Source organism: Centropristis striata, chromosome 12, assembly GCF_030273125.1.
Source record: "Centropristis striata isolate RG_2023a ecotype Rhode Island chromosome 12, C.striata_1.0, whole genome shotgun sequence".
NCBI lineage: Eukaryota > Metazoa > Chordata > Actinopteri > Perciformes > Serranidae > Centropristis > Centropristis striata.
The window spans coordinates 4,260,787-4,273,823 of record NC_081528.1 but is presented as its reverse complement, the minus strand read 5'-3'; the positions used below and the strand labels follow the sequence as shown (position 1 = coordinate 4,273,823).

Here is a 13,037-nt window from a genome sequence, read left to right as displayed (position 1 = left end):
TTATATGAATGGCACTTTACCGTGTTGTGTGTGGAAGGTCCCTTTAATTACTTTTTTTGGTAATTTTGTGTCTTTTTTAAATAATTTTGTGTCTTTTTAAAAAATAATTTTGTGTCTTTTTCTAATAATTTTTTGTCCTTTTTAGTAATTTGTGTCTTTATTAGGTCATTTTGTGTCTTTTTTTGGGGTAATTTTGTGTCTTTTTTGGTCATTTTATGTCCTTTTTTGGTCATTTTGTGTCTTTGTAATTTTGTGTCTTTTTTTTTAGTAATTTGTGTCTTTTTTTTAGTAATTTTGTGTCTTTTTTTTGGTCATTTTGTGTCTTTTTTCTTAGTAATTTTGTGTCTTTTTAAAATAATTTTGTGTCTTTTAAAAAAAATAATTTTGCGTCTTTTTTAAGACGCAAAAATTAAAAGAAAAAGGAAAAATCATTTTCATCCATAAACAAAACAAAAAGGAGGGAAAGGCCCCTTTAAGGCCGCTTAAATAAATATTTTTTTTTTTCTTTTTTAGTTTTGTGTCTTTTTTTAAAAGAAATTTTGAGTCAAACAGGCTTCAGAGCCTCCGTATCAAACAGCCCGTCTCTAATTTCAGGTATTGATACATTGTTTGGGAGTTTGTGCTGTGGATTATTGCTGATGTTCTGTAATTTTCTTTTTTTTTTTTCCTCCAGATTCTCCAGTTTGACGACATCTTGTGTAATCCAGGTTACAGAGAGCATTTCAGAGTTTACATGGAGAGAGTTGATAAGAGAGCTCTGATCAGCTTCTGGGAGCTGGTGGAAACACTGAAAACTGCCAACAAGGTGATTCCAGCCTTCAGTTACTCTACTCCTAGTTTTTAGGAGGATAATGAGTGATGTTTTCTACTGTGTTGGGCTCAGATATTACTACTGTTGTTCCTTTTATATCAAAATACACATTACACACGTCAGCAGTTGTAACTTCCACTAGCAGTATTCAAGTGAAATTCTCTGTGGGTTCTTCTGTACTGTGAAAACACATAACCCATTGTGTATAAATGTGTAAAAATGTAAATGAGTTAATTTTTATTTGTTTGTTTATGTGTGTGTGACAGAATGAAGTGCCCCAGATTGTCGGGGAAATCTACCAAAAGTTCTTTGTGGAGAGCCGAGAGATCCCAGTGGAGAAGTTTCTCCTGAAGGAGATCCAGCAGAGTCTGGTGGGAAACAGAGGAACACAAGTCTTTGTTAGGCTACAAGATCAGGTACCAGCTGCTTTTTATCATTACTTACTCTAACTAACTGACATACTTTATTAACCCTTAATAGGGCACTCATTGAAATACTTGCAGATTCCAAATTTCAACCCTAGAGAATATTGGAGGATATTACATACAGCCAGAATGTGTAAAATATTTTGAGAAAAAAGTTTATGAGATTAAAGTGGCAAATCTACGAGATTTTTTTTCGATTTATGAGATTTAAAGTGCTGAATCTGCAAGAAAAAAGTTTCTTTTTTTCCCACTTTTTTCTCGTAAATCTGCGACTTTTTTCACGAAAATTTACCACTTAAAATCTCTTAAATCTGCAACTTTTTTTCTTGTAGATTTGCCACTTTAATCTAGTAAATTTGCAACTTTTTTCTCGAAATATTGTGTGGAAGGTCCCTTTAATTACTTTTTTTAGTAATTTTGTGTCTTTTTTTTGGGTAATTTTGTGTCTTTTTTGTCATTGTGTGTCTTTTTAAAGTAATTTAGTTTTTTTCAGTCATTTTGTGTCTTTTTTTTGTAATTTTGTCTCTTTTTGTGGTCATTTTGTTTCTTTTTTAAAGTAATTTAGTTTTTTTCTGTCATTTCGTGTCCTTTTTTTTTGTCATTTTGTGTCTTTTTTTTGTCATTTTGTGTCTTTTTTGTCATTGTGTGTCTTTTTAAAGTAATTTAGTTTTTTTCAGTCATTTTGTGTCTTTTTTTGGTCATTTTGTGTCTTTTTTTGGTCATTTTGATACTGCCTCCAGGTAATTTGAGTTGGAGACCCCTGGTTAAAGGTTACAAAGGAAATAAAGCGTTTCTGTTGTCTCTTTGATCCTCCAGGTGGCCGAGACCATGAGAGAGCGTTACTACCCGTCTTTTCTGGTCTCGGACCTCTACGACCGGCTGATCATCAGAATGGAGCAGAACAGCCAATCACAGTGCAGCACTGAGGAGAAGGAGGAAGGGGTCAGACATTATCCATGTGGTCAAAAACATTCATCTATTAACCCTCTGGAGTCCATCTATTTATTGAAAATACACATGTTTTATTTACAGTAATAACTTTATTTATATATGATATGTAGACAAGCTGAGAAAGCCAGTTAAAGTTCAATCATAGGAGCTTTTACAGTGTGACATTTATGTTTCTGGACCATTTTTAAAATGTGAATTTTCCTTTCTACAATGAAAACTATTACTATTTTTTAATTCACATGCAAAAATAATGTTTTTGAGTTCTATTATTTGTTTTTATGCTGTTTTTATGTGTATAAATAGTAAAAATATGGTACATTTCCATAGAAACCAGTGTCTTTTGTTTGTATTTTGGGTTCCTGGCAGCTTTATACTTTGTTAATTAAAATAAAATGGAAAATCTGACTGATAGCAAAATAGACTGAAGTTTGTGTGGAGAAAAAGGAGCCATGCATGTGATGTAAGGACAGACTGAAAGATGCTAAACAGAGACAGAAATGAATGCAGAGGAAGTTGACAAATTTGAACCAAAATCTCCTGGACTTCAGAGGTTTAATATGCTAAGTAAGTGTTGATAAATGCTTATATCTGTGTTTTTATTCTGTAGTGCCAGGGTCTGGATGCAGGAGAGGAGGTTGGAGATGAAGGCAGTAAAGGAATCAACGAGCAGGCGAGCTACGCCGCCACCAAGCTACGACAACTCTACGACAAACTGGAGTACAAGCGCCAGGCGCTGGGCTCCATCCAGAACGCTCCCAAACCAGACAAAAAGGTAACAAAATCAAAACAAACAGCAGAAAACACACCAGCACCAGATTAAAGCTGGTGAATGTGCCAGTGTCCCTACAGATACACTGATAAATATAGCAGACTGTTGCTATGTACAGTCATGGAAACAATTATTAGACCAGCCTTTTTCTTCAATTTCTTGTTCATTTTAATGCCTGGTACAACTTAAGGTACATTTGTTTGGACAAATATAATGATAACAACAAAAATAGAGCAAAAGAGTTTAATTTAAGAGTTGATATCTGGACATTTAACATGGTTTTATTAATAATGATTTTGGTTATTATAAAGAAAACCATGGAAAATGTCTAGATATTAGCTCTTAACTCAATCATTAACATACTTATTATGGTGTTAAAATGTTATAATGAGTGCAACTAAAACTACTGATAAACTATAAATTATAATTTAATTGTTTGTTAATGGTAAAGTAACTATAAACTTACATTAATATACCATCTATTAGCCATTTATTAATTATGTAGTTAGTTAAACATGAATTAATTATGTATTTACCATTCTAAATGGCCTATATATGGTTTATACTATATCTGTTTACCATTTATAAATGATGGTTATTGTAAAGTGTTACCGGTTGCTGGTTAAAGTCTGTTTCTTGTCTGTGTTTGTAGATTGTGAGCAAACTAAAGGAAGAGATTGGAGCCATGGAGAGAGAACACGGAGAACTGCAGCAACACATTACCAGAACCGACTGGTGGTGTGAGAACCTGGGACACTGGAGGGCCACCATCACTACAGCTGAGGTACTCAGAGAGGAACAGCATTCAGACATTTAAGATGGAGTCACCCAAACCATTTACAGCTGTTCAGGGATGCATTTGACCTCATTCACTGAAAAAGCATAGAAAATAGTAGTGACCTGCCAATGAAGCCTCATGAACCATTTGCTTTATTTTTTGAGCCCACTAGATGGCGCTCTTGTCTTAAAGAAGTCTCTAGCAATAGGGGTGTTTCCACTACAGCCCAATACCGGGAATGAGGAGGGTCTCACTCGGTGAAACGCCCCTAATTTGAATACGAGCCGTCCTGAGCGGACTTTTGACGGGACTTTTTTTGTCCCTGTTGAAGAGCAGGGTCTTTTTTCTCCCCTGAAAAAAGCCTGGTTACTGATTGGATAGAACACTAAGCAGGATGTGACACAACAACAAACAAGCAAAGCAGTGTTGCCAACTTAGCTTCTTTGTTGCTATATTTAGCGACTTTTCAGATCCGCTTAGCGACTATTTTTCAAGAAAGCGACTGGAGACAAATCCAGCGACTTTTTCTGGTGTTATTGAGACTTTTGGAGACTCGTTCTTACTCTTCTTAACGAGCTGCTGGGGGCGGCGGCTCGTTAAGAAGAGTAAGAGCGAGTCGAAGTGGCACAGTCCTCCTGCAGCAGTCTCTCCCAGCTGCAGAGCCGGAGGGGATGTTTACCCCTTAGCGTCCAGTCTGCAAATTGCTAACAGGCTAACAGTTAGCTCTGTAGCAGTACAGTGTGTATGTGCTAACAGGCTCACAGTTAGCTCTGTAGCAGTACAGTGTGTATGTGCTAACAGGCTAACAGTTAGCTCCGTAGCAGTACAGTGTGTATGTGCTAACAGGCTCACAGTTAGCTCTGTAGCAGTACAGTGTGTATGTGCTAACAGGCTAACAGTAAGCTCTGTAGCAGTACAGTGTGTATGTGCTAACAGGCTAACAGTTAGCTCTGTAGCAGTACAGTGTGTATGTGCTGCTGCTGCAGGAGGTGTTCACTTAGCGATCTCTGTTTGTTTACAACAAGCACCAGACACTCTGTGCACAGTTAGCGATGCCGGTTAATTCACGATCACTATGTTTATGAGACGCTGTGCATAATTAGCCATGCTGCTTTGTTTATGGCCACAGTTGCGTCTCCCGTGTTTAATCCGTCGCGGCGATCTAAAACCATACGTCACCTCCAGAGTCTCTAAATCCCTCTGGGGGCCTTTTTGTAATGGAGACACACAGAGTGAGTGGACATTAGAGAGGGCGTGGCCTGAGACTTTCCTGGTGGACACTCTTCCCCCTAAAGGAAACACGGCTATTGAGACATTTGTGTGTGTGTGTGTGTGTGTGTTCCAGGCTACAGAAGAAGGTGGTGAGACTGTTGCTTGTTACAGTGTGAGTGTGAGTTTGGTGGAAGGAGAAGAAACCGCCAACAGTCGCTGGAGCGTCCAGAGGAAACTCACTGAGTTCCAGATGTTACACCGCAAACTCACTGAGGTAACACACCACCAAACTGATACATGTTAATGGCCTGTTATTTCTATCTAAAAGAAAGATCTAACTGCTGTTTTTAATGCTTCATGTCTTCTTCCTCAGTGTTTCCCGTCATTGAAGAAACTCCAGTTACCATCACTCAGTAAACTTCCCTTCAAATCCATCGACCAGAAGTTCTTAGACAAGAGCAAAACTCAGCTCAATGCCTTTCTGCAGGTAAACATGCAAACAGTACAGACTGGAAAGCTTTATTACAACTGACTGATTTATGACATTCTGCTATAATCGTTAGTATTAAAGATAAGATAAGATGTGTTTTTATTTATCTTGCAGTGGGGAAATTTAGTTGTGACAGCAGCTCATGATACAGACACACAGATATAGAAGACAGAATAAAGAATATAAAAAACAAGTCAGGTACATACATTATATACACATTATATACGTACATTTCTGATATTTGGCATTTATTATTAATATATATTTTTTGTGTTTTCTTGTTTTCCTGAAAGTACTTCACATTTTACAGATATTGCACATTGGAGAAAATATATTTTAGCATGTTTTATAGGTTAAATAAGTTATTTCATGTAGAGCAACAATTAATAAATATATGCAAAGATATACACAGTATAATATAAGTGGTATATTACATATTTAATATGGGAAAAAATACAGAAGGTCTAATGTGGTCGGATGTAAACAGAGAGCACAGTAAAGCAGTAAAGTGACCTTAAAAGTGCTCCTCTTACTTTTTCTGTGCTTACAAATAAACCTTGGTTAACTTAAATTTAAATACAAATACAACAATATAAGGGTATTTAAACCCTATGAGGTACCTTCAGTTACCAGAGGGTACATAAAACGAAAAAATAGAAATTGCAATTTGAGGAAAAAATGATACATACTGAGTCAGCAGAACAGCTGGTGTTGCAATTATGAGTGCATAAGATTTAAGAAAACAGCTAAAAGAAATGAAGAAAATGGTTTATGATGGCAGTTAAATAATGCTGATTATGACTGTGTGTGTGTGTGTGTGTGTGTGTGTGTGTGTGTGTGTGTGTGTGTGTGTGTGTGTGTGTGTGTGTGTGTGTGTGTGTGTGTGTGTGTGTGTGTGTGTGTGTGTGTGTGTGTGTGTGTGTGTGTGTGTGTGTGTGTGTGTGTGTGTGTGTGTGTGTGTGTGTGTGTGTGTGTGTGTGTGTGTGTGTGTGTGTGTGTGTGTAGCGTCTGCTGACAGATGAGCGTTTGTGCCAGTCGGAGGCTCTCTATGCGTTCCTCAGCCCGTCCCCAGAGCACCTCAAGGTAAACACTTTATCACACTTACATTAATAATTAGTCAGGACCTCAATATGTTGTTGTCATATTTCATGCTAACGTGTCTAATCTGTTATATTCATTTCAATGACAAACTGCAATAACACTATTTGTCTGTTGTTGCAGAATGAATAAAAACATATGTGGGTGTAAAGCAGCAGCTGAGGGAAATTGCATAAATATGCATTTATGAGTCATTTCCATTATCAATTGAGCTTCTCTACACCCTCAATACATGGTGACACATTTAAAGTGATGCTTTGTTTCCCTGAAAAAAACCCATTTCCTCCAATTTTAGGAAAAAAAAGGTCCTGTAGGTTTACTAGGAGAAACTGGATAATGACTTAGTATCTAAAAATAATGAGAAACTCTCTCAGAATGATTACTTCGTTTAAAAAATTAATTTAAAAATAATTTCTTAGTGTCTCTAAATTATGGAAAACTCTTTCTGAATAATGACTGAATCTCAGAAATAATTTCTTAGTATCGCAAAACAATGAGAAACTTGAAGAATAAGGACTTGATCTAAAAAAAAATTATCGGTGCATCACTACTGGTATGATCCCATACAGTACATTTCATTGTGATGATCTCTTGTTCAATGTTTAAAGGTGATGTCAATCCAGAAGAAATCTTCTTTCTCTCTGGCCTCCTTCCTGGAGAAGCTACCTGGAGACTTCTTCTCCCATACTGAGGTACATTCATTCTCTAGTCGTACAGCAAAAACAACTCTTGCGTCCTCATCTTGACCTGTGTGTGTGTGTGTGTGTGTGTGTGTGTGTGTGTGTGTGTGTTTGTCTCCAGGAGGAGGTTGATGATGACAGCGACTTGTCAGACTACGGAGATGAAGCAGACGGGAGGAAAGACGCCCTGGCTGAACCTTGCTTCATGCTCATAGGAGAGATCTTTGAACTCAGAGGAAGTGAGTAGAAACCTGTTATATTTTCTATTTGAATATAAATACACAAACCAAAAGGTCTGACAAATACAAAGCAGCTAGACACGTTTTAGCTAGTAGAGGTGTGAATCAGCGTCTCGGCCCCATGGTGCGATTTTATTCCGATATTTGAGTAACGATACAATATTATTGCGGTTTTAAGCATTTTGGGATATGGTGAGTTTTGCAGTCCAATATATTGCGATTTAACTGTTTAACTGCATTTTGTCTCCACAAAATTTAATTAAATCAAAAATTATTTTGTCCAATAAGAGAATTTAAAATTTAAAATTAAAGTGGCAAATCTATGAGGAAAAAAGTCGCAGATTTACGAGATTTAAAGTGGCAAATTTGCAAGAAAAAGTGGCAAAAGTCAGACTTTTTTTCTCATAGATTTGCCACTTCAATCTTGAAAATTTGCGACTTTTTTCTCGAAATATTACCCCCCCCCTCCCCCAGGGTCCATATTTTATATTAACTTTTCATACTTGGCCCTAATACGCTGTCGTATATCCGCTCTCACACCTCTACATGGAGATGTGAATCAGTGTGTCGGCTCCACGGTACGATTTTATCCCGATACCTGAGTCACGGTACGATATTATTACGATTTTAAGCATTTTGGGATATGGTGATCATTGATACAATATATTGCGATTTAACTGTTTAACTGCATTTTGTGTCCACAGAATTAAATTCAATCAAGAATTGTTTTGTCCAATAAGAGAAAATTCTCAGTCTATTCATGACAATAAGAGTCAAACCCACAGACTGACCAACAAAGTATTCAGTCAAACTGAACTGAACTGATATCAAACATGTATGGAGGACAACAACTGCAGCATTTTATCAAACTTTAAGCTTCACTGCTCTGAATTTTTTTGAATGAAACAAAAAAAAAGCCGAACTTTGCAGTGTTATTTCGACAACAACATGACTAAAAAGACACAAAATGAGAAGACAGAATAAGCAAAAAAAGACCCACAGAAGACACAAAATGACAACTCTCAATAACAACAAGCTTCACTGCTCTGAATTTTTTTTAATGAAACAAACAAAAAAAAAGCAGAACTTTGCAGTGTTATTTCAGCAACTTGGTGCCTATAAAGTCCTAAGATCTCCTAGTTTCATATGATACAAAGTATCTCCAGTATATTCATAAAAGGCCTCTGGGAAAAAAAACAAAAACAGTGAAAAGACTGACATCGGAACGCTAAATATGGACATGAATCAATATAATATTGCCATGCAAAATATCCCAATATTATGCTGTATCAATTTTCCCCCCACCTCTATTAGCTCGGTCCTGTCTTTCTGTCCTGAATTCTGTACATCTGAATGAATTTAAGTATCTAATGTTTCCTTTTCTCTGCCTCCTCAGTGTTTAAGTGGGTGAGGAAGACTCTAATTGCACTAGTCCAGGTGACATTTGGACGAACTATCAACAAGTAAGTTCCAGCATGTTGATCAGCTGTCACGTTATTAAAAGACATCCAAGAGATTGTAGCCTCTATTAACTCTTGCTGATTGTTTTCTTGTGTTATTAACGACTGCTAGTTGCTTTAACTGTTGCTGTGAGATTAGCGACGATGCTAACATCTTCAGTGTTTTCCTCCAGACAGATCCGGGACACTGTAAACTGGATCTTCTGTGAACAGATGTCGGTGTGTTACATCAGTGTGTTCAGGGACACATTCTGGCCCAACGGGAAGCTGGCGCCGCAAATCAAGGTCCGAACCGACTCTGAACGCAGCGAAACTAAAGAACGAGCTCAGCAGAAACTACTGGACAACATCCCAGGTAGCAACACAAACACACGGAAACATGACGTGGAAACAATGATTAGAGCATTGTTTTCTTCAGTTTCTGGTTCATTTTAATGCCTGGTACAACTAAAGGTACATTTGTTTAGACAAATATAATGATAACAACAAAAATGTTGGCCATTTTGTGTCTTTTTAGCTAATCTTAACATTTATTTTCTTGTCATTTTGTGTCTTTTTGGCCATTTTTACATTTATTTTTGGTCATTTTGTGTCTTTTTTGGTCATTTTTACATTTGTTTTCTTGTCATTTTGTGTCTTTTTTTGGTCATTTTTACATTTATTTTGCATTTGTTTTTTTTTGTCATTTTTTGTCTTTTTTACGTTTATTTTTGGTCATTTTGTGTCTTTTTGGTCATTTTTACATTTATTTTTGATAATTTTTGTCTTTTTTGGTCATTTTTACTTTTTCGGGGGGTCATTTTGTGTCTTTATTACATTTATTTTTGGTCAATTTTGGTCATTTTTACATCTACAGTCATGGAAACATTCTTGATAATAACCAAAATCAAGAAAACCATGGAAAATGTCACGATATGAGCTCTTAAATTAAACTCTTATCAGCTGCTTTTGTTGTTATAATGATATACCTTTAGCTGTACCAGGTATTAAAATAAACAAGATATTAGAGAAAACAAGGGTGCTTTAATAATAATTCTTAAACCTAAAAAGACAAAACAAAAACAAACTTATTTACTTTGTTTCAATGTTGTTGTTTTCTATCAGATGCACTCACAAACCTAGTCGGCCAGCAGAACGCTCGCTATGGAATCATCAAGATCTTCAACGCCCTGCAGGAGGCTAGTGCCAACAAACATCTCCTCTATGTAAGATTAATCTGTCTGTCATTAAAAAAAGAGTTCATACAACTGATTATATACAGCTGCATCTCAATACATTAGAATATGATGGAAAAGTCTATTTCCAGTAGTTCAAGTCAAGTATTGAGTCATATAGATGGACATACTTTTCAGAGGAACATTTCCATATTAAACATACTTTTTAAAATTGGTTTTTTGTAATATTCACATTTTTCATTAAATGTAAGCCATAATCATTAGAGGTTGACCAATACAGGTTCTTTAACCCTTAATAGGACTCATTGAAATACTTGCAAATTCCAAATTTCAACCCTAGAGAATATTGGAGGATATTACATACAGCCAGAATGTGTAAAAAAAACAAAAACATCTGGACCCGGGGGAGGGGGGTCATATTTTGAGAAAAAAGTTTACGAGATTAAAGTGGCAAATCTACGAGAAAAAAAGTCGCAGATTTATGAGATTTAAAGTGATGAATCTGGGAGAAAAAAGTTGCTTTTTTCCACTTTTTTCTCATAAATCTGCAACTTTTTTTGCACAGATTTGCCACTTTAAATCTCTTAAATCTGCGACTTTTTTTCGTGTAGATTTGCCACTTTAATCTAGTAAATTTGCAACTTTTTTCTCGAAATATTATTCTTATTAATAATAATAATAATAATAATAATATAACTGATCCCTGATATGTGCTGCCGATTTTTTTGGGCCGATTCTTGAAGCCGATATTGCCTTTTCTCCCTCCATTAACATGATAAAAATGACACAATGATGACAAATGTTACACAAGTCTCAATTTAAACAAAAAAGAAACATTTATTAACAAAACAAACTAAACAAATTAACAGTTGGATAGTAAACAATGTGTTTGTTGTTCACATATTTTCTATTTTCCGGTATCAGCAGCCTTGTTTTAAGAAGAAACAAAATCACAAATTCAGTATATTTTTATCTAGTGCTACGTCTTCTGTTTGATTTGTAAATTAAAGTTTTATTTTTCTACATAAAATAAAATCACCTCCAGCATCTCAACGCACGGCCGATCAATTTGCTAATTGATCGGCGAACGCACAATGTAAAGTAAAAAGTTAAAAAATGCAGATATGTTTCGGTCGACCTCTAATAATCATTATAATTAGAAGAAATTAAATGAAATTAAGACATGAAATGTTTCATTCTGTGTGTAATGGATCTCTATATTGTGTTATTTCCACTCGAATTGAATTGAATTACTGACATAAAAAATAAACTTTTCTATGATTTTCTAATTTATTGAGATGCACCTGTAATGTCCAACAACATCTAAAAACATGAATCATTTTGTCTCCATTAGGTTCTGATGGAAATGCTGCTGAAGGAAGTGTGCCCTGAACTCAGCACGGAGGTGGACAACATCTAATCACACACACACACACACACACACACACACACACACACACACACACACACTTACCACAGCCGGAGTCTCTGGATCTGTTAGGCCTTTTCTGTAGCTGACCAATCACAAACTGCCAAGCCTTTTGGTTCAACCTCAGACAGAAAGCAGCTGCTGGGTCAGAACGGAGACTCGCTGCTGGTTCTGTTGCTGTGAAACGATGAAAAGCTGAGCTGACACCAAACTGGAAAGAAAAGGGGGGACTGATGTTTGACATTGTTGCGGTACAGATCTAAAACCTTTTGTCTGTCTAAATGGGGAGAAATCACACAGTCTGAGTCTGACTTCGTCCTGTTTAGGCAGCTGTCTCACTCGACGGATCACATTTATACATGAAGTCAATCCACTCACGAGAACAAATTGTATTTTTGACATGATGTGACAGTCAGTTTTCTTCTTTTAATGGCACTTAAACAGATCTGTACCACAACATACCTGTTGTTCTTTATGTGTGGTCTATAGATTACAAGGCAGAGTAACATTATGTGAAGGAAAAAAATCCTAGAGGTGATAATCTACAGATTAACTGCAGCAAAAGGCGGTTTAACTTGTGGTTTGTGTCGCCCCCTAGAGGCGGCGCGGTGTCATTGCCCCACGGACCTCTGAACATTCCTCTACACACAACCTGAGCAACAACACTTGTGTTCTGTGATTCTTGTTAAGGCTTATAATTGTGCAATATAATGTCATGTAAAAGTCATTGTGATGATTTTATTTATGATTATTATTGATAGATTTTATTTTTACCAAAAATTGTTTAGAGAGCGTTTATATAAGCAATAAATTGCAAACAAAGAGTGGCTGTTGTGTGGTGTTATTTGTATTTCTTCAAATGGTCTTTGAATGGCCAGAATGAAACATTATCCATAAATATAATGAATATGAAATATAAATATTGTTGCACTGAATCCTTTTTTTTTTTTTCAGGCCATAATCAGCATTATTATTTTTTTTAGTAAGATAGATAGATGAATAGATAGATAGATAGATAGATAGATAGATAGATAGATAGATTACTTTATTAATTTATTAGAGGGGAATTTAGGTTGTCATAGCAGTCCGGTATTTGAATACAATAAAAAGGATAGAAAGCAATAAAATAAAATACTGAGGTAGAATAGGACAAGGACACTTTAAAAACATGAGATAAATAAATAAATAGGTAAATAAGGTGCAGTGGCAGGATGGTGATAATGATACTGATGATATGATGGTAGTGTTATTGTTAGTAAACAGTATAAACAGTATATAATATAATATTAGTACAGTATATATGGTATAAGATATAATATATATATAATAATAATACCACCAGTATAATAACTGCATATAGTAATAATAATAATGGTAGCAACAGTATATAATAATATACACATAAAAATGTGTCATATATTTAGCTTCTGCAAGGTATGCATACCTACATAACTGCAGTATTTAAAATGTACGTATATATATATATATATATATATATATATATATAGCTGCTTTCACAT

The 13,037-nt window shown here is 35.6% G+C and overlaps 1 protein-coding gene across 1 annotated transcript in view; it reads left to right on the top strand.

Annotated features, from left to right (window-relative positions):
• The window catches only part of snx25 (sorting nexin 25), a 31,454-nt gene extending 19,110 nt beyond the window's left edge, over window positions 1–12,344 (top strand). Inside the window, exons 9-22 of the mRNA XM_059346670.1 lie at window positions 674–805; window positions 1,078–1,227; window positions 2,053–2,178; window positions 2,795–2,959; window positions 3,609–3,740; window positions 5,080–5,220; window positions 5,320–5,433; window positions 6,442–6,519; window positions 7,143–7,226; window positions 7,336–7,453; window positions 8,850–8,916; window positions 9,087–9,268; window positions 10,018–10,118; window positions 11,443–12,344. Of these exons, the coding sequence (XP_059202653.1) occupies window positions 674–805; window positions 1,078–1,227; window positions 2,053–2,178; window positions 2,795–2,959; window positions 3,609–3,740; window positions 5,080–5,220; window positions 5,320–5,433; window positions 6,442–6,519; window positions 7,143–7,226; window positions 7,336–7,453; window positions 8,850–8,916; window positions 9,087–9,268; window positions 10,018–10,118; window positions 11,443–11,508 (1,656 nt within the window). The 3' untranslated portion in view covers window positions 11,509–12,344. The remainder of the gene's footprint in view (window positions 1–673; window positions 806–1,077; window positions 1,228–2,052; window positions 2,179–2,794; window positions 2,960–3,608; window positions 3,741–5,079; window positions 5,221–5,319; window positions 5,434–6,441; window positions 6,520–7,142; window positions 7,227–7,335; window positions 7,454–8,849; window positions 8,917–9,086; window positions 9,269–10,017; window positions 10,119–11,442) is intronic.
• The last annotated feature ends 693 nt before the right edge of the window (window positions 12,345–13,037 follow it).